Genomic DNA, 22,126 nt, shown 5'->3' with positions numbered 1-22,126 from the left:
AGATTTTTTAGTGTAATTATTTGCAACTAAAATAGCATAATAACGATACAAATAATTTTAAAAAAATCATATTCAAGTATAACATGTTGAGCTACTATTTATACTAGCTAGTATTATTTCCAGTGTGAACGCAATAATTATTGTTCACACTTGCCAGAAAGCATGTATTTGTTTACTAAGATTTTGAATCTTTTTCTCCTAAAATGTTGAATCACCAACCCCAAGGACTCTCACATCCCCGTGCAACAGAACATCTGGGAGGATGTGAATCTTGAATGGACTCACAAACGTTTATCAAATTGAACCAATTAAATTATATATATATATATATATATATATATATATATATATATCTAATATTTTTAAACCATTAAATTAATAAAACATATAAATAATTTAATATTGTGAGGATGTGATTATATGTGAATTAATTTACAATTTACACTGCACCAAGTAAGAGTTTGTAATGAGAGGGAATTGAATCACATCAAGCTAGCTTAGTGAAAAGAAGATGAATTAAGCTAGCAATCTGTCAAATATGCAATTGTTATTCCTTTAACGTGAAGTGGAAGAGGGGTTGATGATTACCCTACACTTTATTTTTTGAACATGCAATGTTACGTTAGTTGTGCCGATAATGTTACCCTTGCCCACCACTTTACTGCTAATAATGATGGGTTTTGCTGGATAATAATAATAATGATTGTAACACAATTCAAACACTTGCCTGACTGACAGTCCATCATTAGTATAATGTTGTTGTCCAAGTTTAAGGTTTGTTTTTTTGGGGTCACATATATAACCTAATTAACAAACTTCAATCATGTGCTAATAGTTACAGGCTAACAATCAAATTACGTGTAATAAACAACATGTATGATTATTGCATGCTTAGCGGGGGAGATTTCAACAAAGTCTCAAGATGTGGGTACAATGAATCTGATAGGTGGAAGAGCATATATCTAAACAAGTAATTCAATACATTAAATAATCACTCAAATTTAAATATTATTCTATTATTTTTTAATTTATGTCTAATTTAAAATCATATCACTATTCACTTCTTGAGAATCCGACACTCATAGTGATATACTCTAGACGGTTCATAATTTTGACAGTTTTTCTGTCCATACACCGCTTTTCAATATAATGAAAGCCGTACAAATTATAAGTATTAAACTCTAAAAGAAAAGTTCGTCCTAATAAACTAGTCTACTAGATGGAAGAATCTTTAAACTTAAATATCAGTAAATACTCTTTGACGAAACTAACGTGAGAATCACAATTCAAATTTACTCTTTGATTTATGGGAAAACCTATAACATATATCCGAATGTGTGTTTTTAGTGAAACCCTTATAACCCTAACCAACAAATAATGGTTACAATGAGGTAAATCAGTTTAATTTAAATTACACTTGCTTATACTTGACTGTTGAAATTTTGTGATTATTAAGCTAACTTGTTGAATCAATTTAGTTTGATTTAAAAAAAAAAAATATCTTGAAGACATGGATAATGGAAACATGGAGTTAAGTGCCTTTTGCCCTTTTGTACCAAAGGCCAAAGGTGTGATGAGAACGTAGTGCAAAAGAAAGCATTTGTTGGCACGTTACGTTGGACTTCATGGTCGATTGGACTAGATCAGGTCATATCGAATCCTGCCGGTAACACAAAATACATCTTTTAATTCACGCATATGGATTACATGCTGGGACATTAGAAGATAAAAAATGGTGAAAGTGATGATGATCATGGGTCTGGGTGATGGGCCAGCCATCATTGAAGCTTCCCTTTATACAGCCAGGAATTATCAGCCAGCTCTGACTTGATATAACTGATGCTTCAGTCTTAATTACTTACAGCCGGAAATGCACTAACATGGAAAAGGGAACAAATAATAATCTACTTTCAATTTGCAAATCATACATTTTACTTCCCACAACCGAATATACTCATCTTAGAGTCACGTATACCCTGCAGAAAAGTAACAAATGTGCTGATTTCCTTGCCAAATTAGGACAAATAGGAGACTGAGAAACAACATTCTGGAAGAATCCGCCAGAGGATCTAATCACTTTTTTTTTTCTAGCAGACATGGGTGGGGTGTCTATTCGGAGAATTCGTTAATTTGAGATCAAACCTCTCGTTCTTCACTCAAAAAAAATAAAATTGAGGGATTGATGAAATTATTATTTTATATAAATATAAGGACAAAAAACTATGTTCCCTCAAATTTTCTTTTGATGTTACCATTTGTCTGCCCAGACAAAATTAATTACTATTTCTAAGTACCCTTTAATACCAATTAACATATTCTGTTGTCCTAGTTTGAAGTCACACTTGATTTCTTAGGTGGGATATTTCTTTCAAGACATAGCTATAATGTTAAACTATATAGTCGGTAGATTGTCATGATCCTATTTCACATTGTAAAGCATGTGCATATATTGCCTAAATTCAGTTTTCATAAGTGTAATAAATATCGTCCATCTACTATACTCAGCATTAATTTTGGTCCAACATAACAAGTACAATTAATAACTCTACATAATTGCCTATACATGCATAAACATAGTAATTATTGATGAAGGCAGCCTAGCTAGGTTAATTGGACAGTTGGCTGGATAACCACAAGATTTTCAAGTTTTATTCCGAGTTGTCTATTAGTCTTTTTTATTTGAATTGACCAGTTATACGCAACTTAAGTTTGTTCTTTTTTTTTTGGGTGATATTTTGTCAACTAAGATCACAATACCGATTTTACCCAAAATACATATTCGGGAAGCATATCAATACACATCTTATATCGTTTAATTTAGTTGCTTTTATAAGTCAATCATAATGAATAATTTTTTGTTTAGGTATACTTGTAAATGAGATTTTTTTTTAATATTAAGAAATTTGATGAGATTGTTGACCCTACTTATAATTGAGACATGGAGCATACTAATACCTATTCTTGATCTTTAAAATCCAAGTTGACTTACAAACCTGAAGTTGTCCATTCCAGTTTTGGATGATACATTTGTATTATTTGTAACAAACTAGAACTGTATAAAATTCCCAGAATGGATGATGACATACATTATTTCCATTATTTTAGTATAAGCATCAAAGGATACAACAAATCCCAATCCCCTAACTACTAACATCATCATCAAATTACAAAAGCAGAATACTATAACAAACCTTGATTAAGTCAATTTTAAGTAGGTCAGTAGGTATGCAGGTCAGGAATAAAAAGAAATGTTGATTGTACCAAAAAAAAAAAAAAAGCATACTCCACTGTAAATTGTAATACATATTATTATTCCGGATAAAATTACATTTTTGGGCCTAGAGATGAATATGAAAAGTAGTTCAAAATACACCGATCATGCATTAATAACACAAGAAATGAGAGAAAAAAATTATTGTTATAAGAATATGAGATACGTAGTTATAGAATAAGATGTAGGCATATACTACTAATTTAATTTTGAATATGCAGGCATATGCTACTAATTTAATTTTGAATATGCTCTTACAACAGATGTATTGAGATTGTTCAAATTCAAATCAGGAATATGACACTTCTAAAAGTTCTACCGCCTCTTAGAAAGACGTGGGTCTCTTCCAACTTAACTTAAGAGGGAATAATTAACTGGTCCTAGTTGCGTGATCAAGAAAACATATAGTCACAACCAACTCCACGCCTTGGCCTAGCATACAACTACTTCAATTTAAGGGCAACCACAATAGTAATTTTTAGTGTGGCTTTTGAGGAGGCAACGCTTATGTGGAGGAGAGAGAAGAAATCAGGTTCTTATGGAAAAACATGATTTTTTGCCTCTAAAGTGGGACCCACCAAAAAAAATGTTGCCCCATTTGCCGCGTGACGTGCACAAAAGGGCGTGTTAATCTAACACTATTTTTTTCCAGATTTTGTTTTGTTTTTTCCTTTTTGTCTTCCCTCTCGTCGTCTCTTTCTTAGTCACACACGCAAAAATTTCTAAAAAACTACAACTATTGATGCTCTAATGACATCCTTGGCTCAAATCTAGAGAAAATTAGGCCTATTTATTCCATATTTTTATATTTATTGACTAATTTCATTATGAGATGCATTATATGAGAATAAAATTGTGGCAGAAAATATTATGGGGAATATTACCAACTAGAAAATACATAATAGTGGCAGGGAACTATCTACAGGTCAATGCTATAGAGTTATACTTAAAATGGAGGAAGAAAAAAAAAACAAACATTCTGGGAATAATTGGTGGTCCAGACAGTATAGATAATCCATAATCACATGTAACGTAATTGTGGTGCCAGAATTTTACTGCCAAAATTCCCAATCAATCAAAATCCAAACAAGAAAGAAAAAGATTGAATTTTTTTTAGGTCGCTGTAGGGTATGCAATCTATGGTTTGGAATTGCGGTACGTCCTCTTCTACAAAGTATTATACAAAAGAAACCACTGAAAAAGCTTGTAGAAAAGGACATGGACTGATACAGTGCAGTAAGTTTCGTGGGTTATGTCCAAAACAAGAAGTAAAGAATCTTGGTAAATTGTTTGAGTGGTAAATTATGATAAAGAATACAAATAAGACTTGACAGTTGTAATGTAAAAATTGCATTAAATGTAATAGGTTTGATATCAAATAGATATCAGATACTCAATTGTTATAATTCTTCAATTATTTTATTGAATTTGGATTGAGAGAATTTTGCATTTTGAGTAAAGAATCTTGGTAAAAAGAAAGTAGGAGAAGATGTTTACATTTACCCCTTGTCCTATTTCTGTGACTAAAATGTAATATGAAATCCAAACGCGATTCTCAAAACTAGGTGGTCTGAGTCTACCGACTAGTTTTTAAAAGCAAAAACACATATTTTGCTTTCCTTTTGGAGGCCCCCCTCAGACTCAGGTGTGGTCTTGTGAAATTTCCATTTCTTCCAGTCTCTTTAATCTCTCTACTCTGAGCTAATAGTCGGTTCCCAGCTTTATTTTTTCTCGCTGGATTTCTGCTCCGCGGCTGCGGAACGCCCCACTTCGACGGTCCTCCGTCCTGCAAGTCTTGATTTTCCGGTCAATTCAGTCGTTTCTTTCGGATGGCGAAGCGTGGATATAAATTGCGTATCCTTTTTTGCGATTTTCTTTGGGTTTTAAGTAAATGAGCTTAAGTTTTGTATGGGTTGAGTTTATTTTTATATGATCTGGTGAAATTTGGGTTTATTTGAGTAAGAATTGTGTTTGATAGTAATTTTATCGGATCTCGGTTGCTGGGAGAGCTGAAATGGGAGCTTTGGGCGAAAAGGGATTTTGTCATTTTGGTGATTCTTCTCCTGAATTGTTTATGAAAATGGTAGGGGAGCTTAAGCAAGTAGAGTGCCAGTGGATTTTTTTTTATTTATTTTAATTTCAATTTTATATCTATTTGCTGCATTTCCATGGCAGTTAGGGAGAGCTTGAGCTTCCTGACCACTGTAATTGAGCTGAGGAGAGTTAAGATTAATGTTTTCTAGTATTATTTTTCTCTACATTTTTCACAAGGAAGATATTCTTAGGAGTTTTATGTTGTTGAAGAATCTATACAAAAAGTTAAACGTTACTTTGTGGTTCTTGACTGGAATGAATATAGAGGAGTTTGTGGCGCATTCCGGGAATGTGAACTGTTTAAGGTTTGGGAAGAAGACATGTCGGATGTTCCTCACTGGGGGTGATGATCACAGTGTGAATCTTTGGTCCATTGGCAAACCAACCTCCACATCTGTAAGTTCAGAATCTGATCTTTTTTGTAGTTTATACTTGCATATGGAATCCAAATATCCAGTACTTTCCCTTTCCCCCTATGCTTTTGAATTTCATATTCCAAGATCAAAATATATGAAAGAATTTGGGAGAAAAGGAATGTATGTGTGCCATTGTTAATAGTATTATCATATTTTATTATTTTAATGTGAAGAACAAATTAACATTGTATACAATAGTTATTTAGTATTCAACTCGGTTTAAATTTATTAGTTTTTAAGTTGTTATTATTAGCTCCTGAATGGTTCCACACATGTTTAGTTATTTATAACCATTTATGTTGGAATACCATTCCTTAAAAAATATGTCTATAATCTATCTGTCGAAAGTGATAATATCTTGTTATTTCATTGTGAGAGATTTAATGGACTGCATGAGTGACTTAACTACACTTTTGAGTTTTGATCCATGTATTTCTCATTACAAATTTAGAATCCTTGAGTTTGCTGTTACTTCATGTAGTTGATAGTTAATATATGTGTAGCCAATTATTAAATGCGCTCTTATTGTGGGAAGTGCTGAACAATTGTTATAGCATATAATTAACAGAGTTGTTGGCCAAAGAAGATTGATGACTTGATGTTGTAAATGACATCAATGATCACAATATTTACCTGTGTAACTAAGTGTTATTGTCTTTGTAAACTGTGTAGACCCTATCTGGCCACACAAGTCCAGTAGAGTCTATAGCTTTTGATTCAGCTGAGATTTTAGTGGCTGCTGGATCTTCATCCGGGTTAGTAAAGCTGTGGGATCTAGAAGATACAAAAAGTAAGTTTGCCTTTCAAATTAGGTTCTTCAGTGAATTAGTTGCATGTGTCTATTATTCTGCAAGTATGAGATTAAAAAACTGCAACTTGACTTCTAATCTGTCTATTATTCTTGAAGTGTAGTGATTCGCACGCTTAGTGGACACAGATCCTATTGCACTGCTCTTGAATTTCATCCATTTGGTGAATTTTTTGCTTCTGGTTCTATGGACACTAATCTAAAGATATGGGATATAAGAAAGAAAGGATGCATACACACATACAAAGGGCACACGCGAGGAATTAGCACCATAAGATTCACTCCTGATGGTCGGTGGGTAGTTTCTGGTGGATTCGACAATGTTGTTAAGGTACTTTTTTTGCTTTGGAATAAAGGATCGTTTTTCTTTGCTTTCACCATAGCATGAACCCTTTTACCTTTGGACAGATATGGGATCTAACGGCTGGAAAGCTTTTACATGATTTCAAGTTCCATGAAGGACATATTCGATCCATAGATTTCCATCCTCTTGAGTTTCTTCTAGCAACAGGTGCGAGTGAAACCTTTCTACCTTAGGACTACATCTAAAATGCAGTTTACTCATTTATTCATGTATATTTTCTTTTTATGCTAGTTGCTAGACATGCTCTTTTCTCTTAAACATTTTGTGGTTTTCTTTTTATGCTTTCAATCCAATGCTCTAGAGTTTTTCCAGGTTCAGCGGACCGAACTGTAAAGTTTTGGGATTTGGAAACTTTTGAAATGATTGGATCTGTGAGACGTGAGGTATGCAAGCCCTTCTTTTCACCCTGATCTGTATCTAAGATAACTATGAATTGAACTTCATTATTTCATATTTCCTTAATGTGTGTGTAATGAGATCTCTGTTCTCAAAATTTTATATGGAGAACAATTTCCTTTTATGGGTTTTTAAATAATTGCTTTGTTAGCCAATTAGGATGTATAAGTTATTAACTCCCTAATGAGAGCATAGGGCTTAGTTTGTAATGTCTACACATAGTTTATTTTGTCGTACTTCCTCTTTTAGTTTTCATGTTATTTGAAAATTTGCCCGTTGGACTCCATATCACCAGAAGGTATGTTATGAAAACTGTTTGAGGTAATTATGTTTCTCCTTCTCTGTAGTTTGTGTTCAACATTTTAATGTTGAACTTAAAAAGTAAGAATTCTATGACATTGCGTTTTCAGTTTTGGCTGTATTTTAATTTGATCATAATACCCAGAGCTTTATACCGATCGTATGGCTTTGTTTGTCTTACAGGCTACAGGAGTACGGTCAATTGCCTTTCATCCTGATGGAAGGACTTTATTTTGTGGACTAGATGATAGTTTGAAGGTTAACTCTTATCATTTTTTAAATTCCCTTCCTTACATTGAAAACTGAAAGTAGTACTTACATCAATCGCTTCCTCTGAACTCTAGGTTTATTCATGGGAACCTGTAATTTGTCATGATTCCATTGATATGGGATGGTCAACGCTTGGTGATCTCTGCATTCATGACGGAAAACTTTTGGGTGGTACATATTACCAAAACTCAGTTGGAGTTTGGGTTGCAGATATTTCGGTACTTGCCTTAATTACATGAACATATGATAACTCAATTCATTACCTTTTATAATTGTTTTTCTTGCTTCCCATATTGAGGTATTCTTTTGTTGTCCCTTTTATAATTCCTTTTTCTTTTTTTCCCTTTCAGCTCATTGAACCCTATGGTATGAATGCCGAGCGGAATAGCAACTTGGAGCAGAAACGTGAACACAAGGAAAGTACTGTGGAGATGTTAGGGAGCAATAGAAATTCAAATTCTAGTCTTCGCTGCTCATCTCCTGATTTTGATTCCAAAGAGATAAAGAATATATATGTTGACAGTAAGTTGCTGAATCAAGAACTCATTACATTACCCTTACTGACAAAATAAAAAAGTGAAAATGAAAATAACTAAGACAGTGAAAGAGGAAGGAGAACCAAGAGCGAGAGAGAGACCTTTAATATTTGGGGAATCTCATATTAACATTAAATATATGTTGATAAATATATAATTATCACCATGTTCTAAGAATGCTTTTCCTTTACTAATCTTGGCCATTCAAAATGTTTACTCCATTTATATTTGCATGAGACATTATAATAGCCTAAGCAACTTTGCTTTTTAATTATGGTTAACTCTGCCAAAGCAGGAAATAGATCCATTGACTTATTGTGTATCTCACTGTGTAATGGGTTTAAATGCCAAAAGCTGAGACTTAGAGCATGTAGAATGCATTATATCTCATGTGGCTTTATCTGAAAACTTCATTAAAACTATGCTAAGAGTGCTAAATGTGGTGATTTTACTCTTGAAAGAAGCTACCATTTTCTGTCATCATTTTGTTCCTTGATTCTGCAATTTCAGGGAGCATTTTCATATCCAGATTTTTGGTATAATATTTAATTGTGCAGGTGAAGATCCTGTCACTACAAAGAAGGTTGCTTCATTTCCACCTCCTGAAGTTATTCCATCACCTGATCCTAAGGAGAGTGATCTTCTATCCACTCAGAAGCAGAATTCTGTTAAAGTGATGCACACAAAACCTACCAACAATAAATCTTTCATTGCCCCAGTTCTTGTGCCTCATGATAGTCCAGATGGAAAAGACTTTGCCAGTTCTAGAAGGGAAACTATTTCCACTACCAGGGCCAGTGCGCCTAAGCCATCTCATTTAAGACGGCCATCAAACAACTTTGATATGGAGAAGACAATTGAAACAGAGTTAGCTGAGAATGTCTCCAATGAAAATGACTCAACAATTAAAAATGATGAAGAGAAGTCTGAGAAAACCTCGTTACAGTCAGCAATTCCAGATCAGGGAAATGGTCAGTTTGTTGATCTTTTCATCTTGCGTTCCTTCTATTTTGTGTGTTTACTTCTTTAACTCACCAACCAGACAATTGTGGCGTAAAAGTGGAGTGTTATCATTGCTTTGGAAATTTATAAGATTACCAGGTTGAAGAAATTATTTTATTGCTTTTGATTAATGATTCTTTGTTATTTACTCTCTATATATCCCTCAAAACCTATCCTAATTACTACTTTTGGATATCTCATAAAATGCCATGTAAAATAAATTGAATGTGTTTTATATATTTATTTCCAACAATACCCCTCTTCTTAAATCGAAACAAAAGATAGAAGAAAAGAATACTACATTCAATAAAAGGCAATTATGGAACCGTACAATTATATTAATGGCCAATTATGCATTAAATACTACTGTATTTCTTAATTCTCTGTAATTTCCTTATTATGACAATTTTTTTAGTGATAGAAGTTTTGTATACATTGCATTTCTGGAAGTATTACTATGTATCATGCTTGGTATATGAAGAAATTCTGGAATCCTGAGGAATATAACCCAATAAATAACACAGAAGAATTGTAGGGAGAAGAGCCAGCCAGCATCAAGTTTTATTTTGGTCTAAATTAACGGGTGTTTAAAACAAGATGATGTAGGTGCTGCAGTTACCAAGATTTTTTCCTTGCAGAGTTACCTGTATTAATTATTGATACTCTCACAGAAGGGAATGAATCTGAAGTTTCATGAAATTTTATCCTTATAGAGGAACCCAATTTATCACTCTAAAAGGAAAACTTAAAGATGGGAATGGAATTTGTCTTTTAAACTTTTTGCTTGAAGTTGAGGTTTTAATTGATATTGTAATTTCTCTCAGCAAGACTTTGAGATCTGTCAATATGTTGGCTGCCAATTCCTTCCAAAAGTTAATAAAACTTTCTGCACTCATTTTTGTAGATTTTACCTGTTTATTACTTCTAACTTTGATATCCACTTCCCAGACTGGTGACATCTGTTTAAATTACCAGTACTGGTCTTCCTTTTCTATCTTTTGCCTGTTTATTAGCTGAGAAAGTGCATTGCCACATGCATTTCATAGCAACTAAATTATTTCTGTTATCAAAATGTGTCAGGTAATGCTGCCTTGGAGAGCACTAAAGGGTTGAGTTCTGTTAAAGTTGTCAATGGAGGTGACCATCAGATACAAGTACATGCATTTTTTACAATGACATAATTAATCTAATATAATTTATACCATTTTTATTGGCAGTGGCTGTGGTGCGAGGAAGGACACGCAGTCTGGTTGAGAGATTTGAGAGAAGAGAGATATCGCAAGTTAATGATGCTAGCAGTCCTGAAACAGTTCTTTATCCTAAACCTGAGGAAGTAAAAACATCCCCTTTACCGGTAGAATATTTTGCTTATGTTTAGTATTATTCTGTTATCATATCTAAGATTTTCTAGAACTTAAAGGCTTGCAAAAAGTAATTTTATGTACTTACGGTGGAATTCCACTTTGACCTTTTTTTTAATTGGTTCCTTTTAGGTTGAGAGGGTTGATAGAACAGAAAGGTCAAAAGCTGATGATTCCCATACTACTGATACAGTTCCTCATTCTAAACCTGAGGAAACAAAACCACCTCCTTTGCCTGTAAGTTTTTGTTCCTCTTTTAATATTCTTTTGTTACTATATCTTTATAGATCTTTATAGTATCCAATATAGAGAATTATAGATAGTGGAATTCAACGGAAATAATATTTGAGGAAGCAAAAACATCCCCTTTACTGGTAGAATATTATGCTTATGTTTAGTATTATTCTGTTATCATATCTAAGATTTTCTAGAACTTAAAAGTACAACCATGAAGGCTTGCAAAAAGTTATTTTATGTAGGTGGCACTCCACTTTGACCTTTTCTTTAATTGGCTTCCTTTTAGGTTGAGAGGGTTGATAGAACAGGAACCTTAAAAGCTGATGATTCCCGTACTACTGATACAGTTCCTCGTTCTAAACCTGAGGAAACAAAACCACCTCCTTCGCCTGTAAGCTTTTGTTCCTCTTTTAATATTCTTTTGTTACTATATCTTTATAGTATCCAATATAGAGAATTATAGATAGAGGAAATCAACGGAAATAATCAAATAATATTTGAAGTACTAATGGTGCAACTGTGCAAGTAGTGTGCATTGAACTTTTCTTTTCTTGACCTTCTTTGTAGGTTGAGAAATTTAATCGAAGAGAAAGGTTGAAAGCTGATGCTGCACAAATTCCTGATTCAGTTCCTCGTTCTAAACCTGAGCCAACAAAAACACCTCCTTCGCCTGTAAAATTTTGCTCCTCTTTTAATACTTTTGTTACTGCATCTTTATAGTATCCAATAATTATAGACAAAGGAAATCAATGGAAATAATATTTGAATTACTAATGGTGCAACCGTGCAAGTAGTGTGCATTGACCTTTTCTTTTATTGAGCTTTTTTGTAGGTCAAGAGATTTGATAGAAGGGAGAGATTGAGAGCTGATGCTGCACGAATTCATAATACAGTTCCTCATTCTAAACCTGAGGAAGCAAAACGATCTCCTTTGCCGGTATGGTTTTATGCTTCCTTTTAGTTTTCTTTTATTAACACGCCTCTAAAAAATCCACTGTAGGGATGTAAACTGGAGGACTCTTGGTTTTGTCTTGTCTTTTTTTTTGGGTACTAATGATGATGCATTGTTAGTACTCTGCATTGACCTTTTTCTTTTATCATGAGTTCCCCTCATAGGTTGAGAGATTTGATAGAAGAGAGAGGTTGAAAGCTGGTGATGCTCATAGTTCTGATACAGTTCTGTACTTTAAACCTGAGGAAGCAAAAGAAACCCCTTTGCCGGTAGGATTTATGCTTCCTTTGTAGCGTTCTTATTTGATAATGCCTTCATAGTGGTATAAATAGTTTTTTTCCTACCACATGCTGTACATTTGTTATGGCACACTTGGTCGGTCCAATTCAGCTAACTCTCACATGCTGAGTATATGCAGATTACTAATACGCAAATTGTGGGAAGGGATGAAACAGCTGAAAGTGATAATAATATCATTGAAAATCTGATGCAAAATCATGACATCCTTTTAAGTACATTTAGGTCGCGCCTGACAAAGTTGCAGGTAATTTTTTGCAGATAATTACTAACTGTTTGTAGTTCATTTTATTTTCTTTTACCTTTTGCTGATAACTAATGATTGTTTGCTGTTCATTTTGTTTTTGCCAAAGTACTAGTAACTTTCCCATTTTGCCAAAAAAGGAAATTAGAGGGAGGGGGGTGGGGTGGGCATTTTTGTCACATGCCACTTTTTTGCCCAACCTAGTTGATATAACCAAAATATTATCCCTGCTTTTTCCATTTCTAGAAAGAGACATTAGTACAAGGCAGTTGAAAATTCCATACTTTTTATACTATCTGTTTATGCCTTGTTTAGTTTTCTAATAGTGATATGCAAAAGCTGTCAGGGAAATTTGAGAATCATCTTCTTTTGAGTCTGATAATGATCTTTCTGATTACCTTGCAGGTAGTTCGACATTTTTGGGAACGGAATGACATTAAGGGTGCTATCAATGCCTTGAAAAAGTTGCCTGATCATTCTGTGAGTATTCAACGGAGAATGTTCAAAATGTTTGCTTAATTTCTTAACAATGGGACAATGGGTTGCATTTATTCAAGAAATTTAACATGTTTCCTACTAATGTCGTTTGGCACAGGTACAAGCAGATGTAGTCAGTGTTCTCATTGAAAGAATGGAGGTTATTACCTTAGATTTGTTTTCTTCTTTACTTCCCGTGCTATTGGCCTTACTAGACAGCAAGATTGAAAGGTAACTAATAATTCCCAACTTATGATGTGTATCAGAGGACGGTGGAGTCTTTTTTTATGGTAATATTCCACTTAAAATCACATAACCTGTTTTCCGCCTTTTATTTCCTCACTTTTGTAGACATGCAAATGTTTCTCTGGAGATGCTGTTGAAGCTTGTGGCAATCTTTGGTCCAATGGTCCGATCAGCTGCTTCTGCACGTCCATCTGTAGGTGTTGATCTTCATGCCGAGCAGAGGTATGGTTATCAAGATAAGCATATTGTGTGAGCTTTTTCTTCCGTTTTACTGTGTGGACGAGTGTATATAAAATCTAACAGTGCAGCTTATATAAGCGTTTGAAATTTGTTTGACAGAATTGAGTGCTGCAGACAGTGCTTGGCGCATCTCCAAATTATCCAAAAGATTATTCCGACACTCATACAGTAAGTTTCCTTTCTTGAATTATCCGTGCATCACTTCTCTGATTTTTCAGGTTGGTCTAGAAAATTGAAAATAGACACCGTAAGACCATAATAACCAATCCCCAATCCCCGGGAAAATCTCTAGTAAAAGAACCAGACTATCTGAACCTTATACAGTTGTGAAACGAGTGATGAATCAAATCAAAGCACTAGCAAAATAACATCGACTTCTTGTTTATGTATACATTTTTTCTGCTCAGCTGTATTGCGTAAATTGTATTGTAGGAGGGGTGGTTTGGTGGCAAAATCTGCACTTCAACTAAATCTTGTTCTTCAGCAATGATAAACTGCACATTTTCATCTTACTACTCATCAAGGGGCACACTCTTGTGTACAATGACTACAATCTGGGGATATCGCAGTTTTGTCCATATGATTTCCGTCTATTGCTGCCAATTCTCGGGCTCCTTTTGGGTAGCCATATAAGCCGAGGGGGGCATGCATGAGCCTGGCAAAAGCGTGACCATAACCCCAGCTTGGGGTTCGAGAAAATCCTATGTTCTTGGCTTCAGGCGTTTTTGTAGTACCAACAACTGATAATATGCCTTTGCAGATATTGTAGCAAGAATTTGTGCTCCAATAGTCCAATTTGTATGTAATAGCGGTCAAATTCAATGGGATGTATACATACACTTCAATCCTTTAATGATATATATATAAATCTTTCATTTGGCTGACTTTCTGTCCATAGATGCTTGTACTTACATTTCTCCTCAAGGCTTAGGTTTCTTAATTCTTATCTTACCTTTTGTCTAAGTTGAGGTTTAGCCAATGTAATAGCGTCAGTAGTACTAAAAAAAAAAAGAGTCAATACCGCCTCCACTGAGGCTTGATCTCATAATTTCCCATAAAAAAAAAAGAGTCAATACCGCCTCCATTGAGGCTTGATCTCATAACTTCTCATATGCGAGAGTCATTACATGCCATCTGAGCACAAGGTGCTTGACATGTATTTTGATTTGTTACGTTGTTTAATCGACAGGTTAAGTACTACTCCGTAATAAATAATTTCCAATTTAGTCCCTTAACTAATAAATTGGTTAACTTTTTTTTTTTTTTTTTCCTTTTGAGTGCAATAAATTGCTTAACTTAATATTTATACTATTAAAAATCTAATGATAGGATTAAATTAAATTGTCAACCCATATCTCAAGACATCTTACATGGCTAAATAATGTCACAACAAATGATATCGATTTATAACAAATATTTTGTACCTTTAGTTTTGACAACTTGAGAGTAGATTACCTCCCCTATCTTCCCACAAAAATTGCCAAAATATAAATGATAAAAATGGAAAACAAAGATATATGGATCACCTAACCAATTCCCAAAACTGATAAGATCGTAGAGTATCAAGCAACTGAGAAAGAAAGAAATGGTAAAATTTTGAAAATTGGCATTGTAACAAGTAACAACTAACTGCAAAAAAACTATGGCCGCTTAAGCACATCTGCACATGGGACAAGGGAAGAGCATGTCATGGCTCATGATGAGAAGAAACACTTTAGTTTACTTTAAATATAGAATCCAGTAGTTTAAATAAACTGGATTTCTTGTGTTTAATTGATCTATAAAGGGTGAGTTTGGAAAGATTACGTAAAGATTACGTTGTTATGTTGTTTGTACCGTGTACAAGTCATAAAATTTTGAAGAGGGTTTAAATTCATATTGGGAATTATGGGGTTATACCGGGTGCCGATTAGTTTCTTAAAATTTTTTATTTACGTGAAAACTTACTGTCACTACCCGAAGGTGCATTTTGGGTGAAGGAAGCCTTCCACTCTAGTAGGCAAAAGACCATAAGGAGGTAAACCAGCTTAAGTTGCTCATAGTTGACTGACTCAAACCAATAAGATCAATAGACAGGTAAGACAACTTTCACGGGAAGTCGAATTTCGAGTCTTCTGGTTATCAAGTTAATTGTCTGACCAACTTAGTTGTAGTTGTCCCTTATATTTCTATTAATAACGACTTTGATAACTTCATAAGCTTTGATTTGCTAACAGCCATAAGATGCAGGATTCGAATCCTACCAAGGACTCTACTCCGCAATTTATCTCCTCCACTCGTCTCTAGGGTCGGAGCAGCGAGGCACTTAAGTACGGTTTCAAATTTATGTGTATTAATAAGCATGATTTTTGTTATATAAGTAGATTTCTCTTCTACAAAAACTAATTAAATATACCAAAAATATCATGTTAAACTGTTTAATTTGTCTTCATTCATTATTTAACATGTTATCTCTATGTTCCATTCATATATATACAAAAGCAGGTAAAACACATGTATCCTATATAGTCTTTTTCCTCAATTTTCTACAAGATATAATAACGTGAATTGGGGAAGTTTTCCTTAAATTTAATGTTTTTATAACATAGAAAACACCTTTTGCAAGTAAACGATTAAACTTAGCAATCTTTATTAGTCTCATATATAATTTTTGCTTGATTGTATGGAGATGCTTTTTGTTAAGCAACCTTAGCTTTACACCTATAATTTTTCCATTTGCACTTTTACTACTCTAATTGAGTTTTTTTTTTTCTCTTCCAAATTGCGGTAAATACGGTTTTATTTCTAAACATTTATCCATAATAATTAATCAATTTAAACATTATATTAAATATTTAGCACAATAAACTCTCTTGTGATATGGTTTCATGAATCATTATCATGAAACGGGTGGACAAATCTTTATTTATAAAATGAATCGGATCAAGATGAAAATGTAATACTTATTATATTAATCAGGAATGGAGACATGTAATTACTTTTTAAATTAAAATGTAAAAGTATTAATTTTTTTAAAAAGTATTATATTTTTCATTATAAGACCAAACACTTTATTTTTTATTAATTAAAATTTTCAATATATATATTGAATACTACTGGTTCTGGGAGTATCTTGGTGCCGCTAGTCCTTGGCAGCGAATTTGAATTTAATATTTCATAAATTTTGCATATTCATAAAAAAAATACTTTACTTCATGGCCACGATCAACAGCCGAGGCAGTGACATGAAACTAACATTATATTCTGAGCTCTCTCTTCCTCCCATAAAAGGTGGCGCTAGCTTCATCTGCCATGCCTCCTTCCACTTCTTCAATCTTTAGTTAACCTAGCTTGACAGCCGCCAAAACAGGCATGTAAACTTTCTCTCTATACTACTTACGTTGCCATGTCTCTGCATAATAAACTTGCATTATATATATTGTTCTTTGAGCTAACACTCTTTCCCCCTCTTCACGCTTCATCTGCAAAGGGAACCGGAGCTGCCCACCACTCATTTTCACCTGAGGACCTCTGCCCGGGCACGTGTTTCACGCGTGCCGGGTCGGGCTGATCGAGTCGGTTTCGAGGTATTCATATTTCATACCAGTTAGTATATATGTTTCTTGATGTTCCTTCAATGGAGGATTTTTTAACTCATAATCCAGCCTTATATATGGTTGTTCATTGAATGGACTGTTTCAAAGAAAAATCTTGAATGTTGATTTTATTGGCACTTCAAGTTTCAGACTTTCAGTCATCAAGTAATAGATTATTTATTTATTGTTCTCTGTGGGTGATTATTAGTTGTATTGAATTATTTTTCTCTATGAATGGATATCATGTTCTCTTCCTGTTAGATTGATATTGCTTCTTTCGTCCATCGTTATAAACTTTTATTATTGGGGAGCAAAGTTGCTAACTTGATTGCATTAAATTTGCCTCACATAGATACAATTTTAATTTGGGACTATCTGTCTGAGAAAGAGGATATGGGTGGGGAAGATTGTTTCTCTTTTTTTTTTTCTTTTTTTTTTTTTCTGGGGATTGCATGAGAATGAAGGAGAGAATTTTCTGGCATCTTTGTGAGTGAGAAGCTTTCAAATATTCTCTGCTAACTTAGCATTATCAAGTACAATTCTTTAGGGAAACCCGCATCACTATTTGAGAGTCTGCACTAGGTAAACTATTTGAGAGTGTGCACTAGGTAAACCCCGCCTTGTGATCTAACGGCAGAGGATCACAAGGAGGTAAACCTAGGCTGCCCATAACTGGTAATCGAACTTGTAACCTTGTAGTTACCAAGTCAATAACCTGGCTAACTTGGTTGGGGTTGCCCCTAAGTACAATTCTTTTACTAAGTGAATAAACAATGGTTCATGTTTTTATGAGGAATTATATTTTATTCTAATTATCCAAATATAATAATCAGAGATTTGGAGTTTGTTAAATTCTACAGTTAGCTAGTTCATGGATTATTGAAAAAACTTGTGCTGCTTTTTTGATTCTCCTTTTAATACTATTCCTAATTCTGAATGTCATATATGCCTATAAGGAACTGAAATACTGGAGGCTATTTTATTTGAAGGGGGATGTTAGCATCTAGGTCTCGAGGTTTTTAAATACGGACTAATTCCATACAAACTAGTTGCTCGGAGTTATAACTCCAAAAATTTCAGTTATAGAGACTGTAGATTAGTCATTAGATTGCATTCTAAAAGTGAGACATTGGTGTTGCAGGGAACATGTGGAGTAAAGATGAAACAGATGCAGTTTATAGGACTTTTCTGTATATCAATGTTGTTTATTCTGTATAGGACAACCATATATCAGTATCAACAGGCAGAGGTATGTGTTTAAGATGACACGTTTGCTTCTATTGGATATATGTAATTTTGTGTTTGCAATAACCAAAAGAAAGTATGTTCTTTGAGTGAATAAGATGTGATGGTTCTGTTTTTCTTTAAAAGTTCCATCTTGAAGATCTTTTGCCCATCTTTCATAAGAAATGGTTCAGATTACTAGAAAACTTCTATTTGAACTGCGTTTCGGGAAGATGACCTTTTTGTAACCTTGCTTATGATTATCAATAATGTCTTTTTCTTTTTCTTGTGATCAGATGGAATCAAAATCTGATCCACTCTATCCTGCAGAGGTAGCTAAACTTAGATGATTTATTTCTTGGTTTGCCCATCATACAATCTTTTACAAATTAACGTTTTAAAACTTCTCAAGTTTAATTTTTTGATCTGCCAAATGAATTACTAAGTTAATGTGTTATCCCATCATTCGGTGTTCTGAGATGCTGTCCAATTTCGATGCTTTTTGCCCAGGATTCTTGTGTGTCTGGCAGATGTTCAAGTAGTTTGCCTCGTGGTATTATTGAGGCTAGGTCAGATCTCGAGCTAAAGCCTCTCAAGGCAATGAGTATTTCGAAGTCAAAGGTCATAATCTTCTTGTTGTGGATTTGAATCAATAAAGCTACTTGTGGTAGATCACATTTCACATCTTTCCTTCCCACCCCTCCCAGTTCATCTTCTCTGGCTCCTTAACAATGTCTTTGGGCCTAAAACTTGAACCATAGCTTCATCACGCTCATTTCAGATCCCATTGTCTTTCCATGATCCAGGTTAATGTTACGGGCTATCATAATTTGTTGGCAATGCCGGTTGGCATTAAACAGAAGGATAATGTTGATGAAATCATTCAAAAGGTATACCACATCACTCTTGCTGTTTATTCAAAATGTTTTTGTTTCATTTTGGATCGGGGGATTTACCGGGGTCTATATTTCTTTGCCTAACTTTTCTATACTCAGTTTCTTTCAGAGAATTTCACTATTATTTTGTTCCATTATGATGGTAATGTGGATGGGTGGTGGGATCTTGCCTGGAGTAAGGAAGCCATTCATATAGTTGCTCACAGTCAAACAAAGTGGTAAGAATAACGCCTTTTCCTTTCTAGAGACTGGCAAATTGAAAGCATATAGAGAGATTTAATCATATAGTGGCATATGGACTATTAGTTCTAAAGTTTGAAAAAATGAAAATTTGTGTAATGAAACCTTTAGTCTGCTTTTTACCAATGTCTGGTCATGTTATGGTGTTCGTTTTTGCACACTTTTTTCTACGTTGGGAGTTTGTGAATGATCTCTTAATGCTTGCAGGTGGTTTGCTAAGCGTTTTCTACATCCTGATGTCGTATCTATATATGACTACATATTTCTATGGGATGAAGATTTGGGCGTGGAGAATTTTCACCCTGCAAGGTATCAGCTCATGCTAGTTCATATTGGTTTTTCTTATGATTTCATCCACTTTGCTAATTGTTAGAAGAAAGTGTTCTTTAGAACCCGCTATGGCTGTTGTGTAGATACCTAGAAATTGTAAAATCGGAAGGCCTCGAGATATCTCAGCCAGCTCTAGACCCCAATTCAACCGGCATTCACCACAAAATTACTGTAAGAAGCAGAACAAACAAGTTTCACAGGTTAGCCGGATGTTAAATATGATGTCGTCTGGCTCGAATTTTGCTTTCGGGCACTTCAGTCGATTCTAATCCACACTGCTTTAAGCAGAAGAGTATACAAGGATAAAGGTAGTACAAAATGTTCCAATGAAAGCGAAGGTCCTCCCTGCAGTGGGTAAGATATCATAGCCCTATGAAGATGTTCTTTTTTGCATCTGTCAAATGAGTTCCAGGCAAGACAGGCATTCAGCCTACCAATATAAATTTCGCATTTCTGATTTTGGACTGTTGTTGCAGCATTCATAGTCATACAACTTCTCCCTTCTGCTTAATTTAATTTTTTCCTATTTAGGAAATAGGGAATGCTTCCCAACACTCTTTAATTTGTGAAAATGCGTTTTTCACTCATTTCACAGGTTCGTGGAAGGAATGGCTCCCGTCTTTTCAAGATCTGCATGGCGTTGTGTATGGCATCTTATCCAGGTAAAACGAAAATGCCCTCTCTGAGCTGTGGTCCTAGCGAGATTATTCCTGATGCTTGTGCAAAACAATCACTTCTTTACTACTCTATCTGTCCACGAATTATACGAGCTGAGATATCTAATGGTTGATTCTGTCAGAATGATCTTGTTCATGGATGGGGAATGGACATGAAGCTTGGTTATTGTGCACAGGTGTGGTTACTTCTCTGCTCTATTTGTGTAATACGGTTTCTGAGCTAGGGATCTGCATATGTATTAAGCTTTTGCAGGGGGACCGGACAACGAATGTGGGCATAGTTGACAGTGAATATTTAGTCCACCTAGGCATTCAATCTTTGGGCGACTCATCACTGAAAAAGGTAACTATCCGGCCTACATTGTGTCCTTTATCTGCTCTCAAGATTGTGGAAAGTTGGATTTCTCGGTCACTTTTATACTTTCACCTAGACTGGTTTACCTCGTTGCTGAAACATTGTCCATATTCCTTTGTTGACAACATTGTTTGTCTTTGCTTCAGGCTTCAAGTCCTCAAGAATTGCCAAAGGTATAATTTTCATTTCCCCCTCCCCCTTCTCCATTTTCCACCTTATGAACTTGCCATTAGAGGGGAGGTTTATGGGTATTTTGTGGCATGCAGGGGCGTGCTGTTGATCTGAGAGTTGAGGTTAGATACTGCCATGTTCATTTCGTTTGCAGAGAATTTTCATTCTGGTTCTGGGTTTTGTCCATTGAAGTTTGAATGATTCAGATACGGAGGCAATCAACGTATGAGCTGCAAATATTCAAGGAGCGATGGGAAGAAGCCGTGAAGGAAGACAAGAACTGGGTGGATCCATACAAAGCCAGCCAAAGATACAAGAAAACTTGGAATTATTGGTGAAACTTGAAACCCACATTCATACATCTCGTATCCACTCAAAATGGTGCCTTTATACGAACATGGATCAACAACACTCAATTACATATTTACATTGATGTCCATAACCACATCATATATTACTTTTAATTTTTTAAAGAATAAAAAAGGCTGTAATTCCTTATTCAATAGTACTAATTGCATTATAATAATTATAATTCTCAAGTCAATTAGTACACCACTTATTATATATATTATATGCCCTCAAATCCTCAATATGATTTTTATTTTTTGTGTGCATTATAAAATTGCTTAAATCGCTGAATCCAGAATGGGATTGGTTGGTATGAACCAAAGAAAAGCTGACCAGAATTTTCATATATTCTAGAAGAACACCAACTTCCTTGCAATGAACAGCCACGAAGGTGGCTGTTTTTTCAGTTGTCAAACAAAAATATAACGGATTTCTATTACTCCCTAAAATTTTATGATATGAGAGACGCTGATATGTTATTTTTTTCATGTTGATCTAAAGTGTTTACATCACAAATTTAAGTAGAGAAGTAAAAGTTGGAAGTAGAGAGAATACGAGTAAATATAATATTTTTTTAATATAAAGAGTACTGACTGAGATTTGTAAGGTCAAATTTGATATTCAACATATATTTAAAACATAATGTTAAATTGCTATACAAATTTTAAAAAATAATGTTATATTTTTCTTCAACTATATTTGTTTTTATGTATCTGACAATACCAAGTTATAATTTTTTAATACATGATTAAAATGTCTTTGAACAAAAAATTATTTAAATCATGAAATGACAATCTTG

At 34.3% G+C, this 22,126-nt stretch overlaps 2 protein-coding genes across 6 annotated transcripts; both read left to right on the top strand.

Annotated features, from left to right (window-relative positions):
• The first annotated feature begins 4,820 nt into the window (after nucleotides 1-4,820).
• On the top strand, nucleotides 4,821-14,395 carry LOC116029951 (katanin p80 WD40 repeat-containing subunit B1 homolog). 4 transcript variants are annotated; one of them, XM_031272001.1, is made up of 24 exons: nucleotides 4,821-4,916; nucleotides 4,991-5,125; nucleotides 5,631-5,761; nucleotides 6,454-6,571; nucleotides 6,694-6,920; nucleotides 6,998-7,100; nucleotides 7,266-7,336; nucleotides 7,833-7,907; nucleotides 7,994-8,137; nucleotides 8,270-8,441; nucleotides 9,013-9,426; nucleotides 10,538-10,594; nucleotides 10,675-10,811; nucleotides 10,951-11,055; nucleotides 11,342-11,446; nucleotides 11,623-11,727; nucleotides 11,888-11,992; nucleotides 12,172-12,276; nucleotides 12,426-12,551; nucleotides 12,954-13,028; nucleotides 13,144-13,256; nucleotides 13,377-13,493; nucleotides 13,611-13,679; nucleotides 13,944-14,395. In XM_031272001.1, the coding sequence occupies exons 2-24, from the start codon at nucleotides 5,101-5,103 to the stop codon at nucleotides 13,999-14,001; spliced, it is 2,757 nt and encodes a 918-aa protein (XP_031127861.1). In that variant the 5' UTR covers nucleotides 4,821-4,916; nucleotides 4,991-5,100; the 3' UTR covers nucleotides 14,002-14,395. The 4 variants fall into 4 exon arrangements, with proteins under 4 accessions (XP_031127861.1, XP_031127863.1, XP_031127860.1 ...); XM_031272003.1 differs by having other exon boundaries at nucleotides 4,875-5,125; nucleotides 10,675-10,790; XM_031272000.1 differs by having other exon boundaries at nucleotides 4,875-5,125.
• A 2,594-nt stretch (nucleotides 14,396-16,989) lies between these two features.
• Nucleotides 16,990-21,526, top strand: LOC116030533. Of its 2 annotated transcripts, none has more exons than XM_031272812.1 (15): nucleotides 16,990-17,077; nucleotides 18,228-18,335; nucleotides 18,607-18,642; nucleotides 18,821-18,931; nucleotides 19,117-19,200; nucleotides 19,306-19,424; nucleotides 19,654-19,755; nucleotides 19,860-19,976; nucleotides 20,065-20,130; nucleotides 20,372-20,438; nucleotides 20,576-20,629; nucleotides 20,707-20,796; nucleotides 20,955-20,981; nucleotides 21,075-21,101; nucleotides 21,186-21,526. In XM_031272812.1, exons 2-15 carry the CDS (start codon nucleotides 18,246-18,248, stop codon nucleotides 21,315-21,317), a joined length of 1,122 nt encoding a protein of 373 aa, XP_031128672.1. In that variant the 5' UTR covers nucleotides 16,990-17,077; nucleotides 18,228-18,245; the 3' UTR covers nucleotides 21,318-21,526. The 2 variants fall into 2 exon arrangements, with proteins under 2 accessions (XP_031128672.1, XP_031128671.1); XM_031272811.1 differs by having other exon boundaries at nucleotides 20,698-20,796.
• Nucleotides 21,527-22,126: the final 600 nt, after the last annotated feature.

The sequence above is a fragment of the Ipomoea triloba genome, chromosome 9 (genome assembly GCF_003576645.1).
Source record: "Ipomoea triloba cultivar NCNSP0323 chromosome 9, ASM357664v1".
Classification (NCBI taxonomy): Eukaryota; Viridiplantae; Streptophyta; class Magnoliopsida; order Solanales; family Convolvulaceae; genus Ipomoea; species Ipomoea triloba.
Note: the sequence above shows the minus strand (reverse complement) of the source record. Positions and strands in the feature narration are given on the sequence as shown.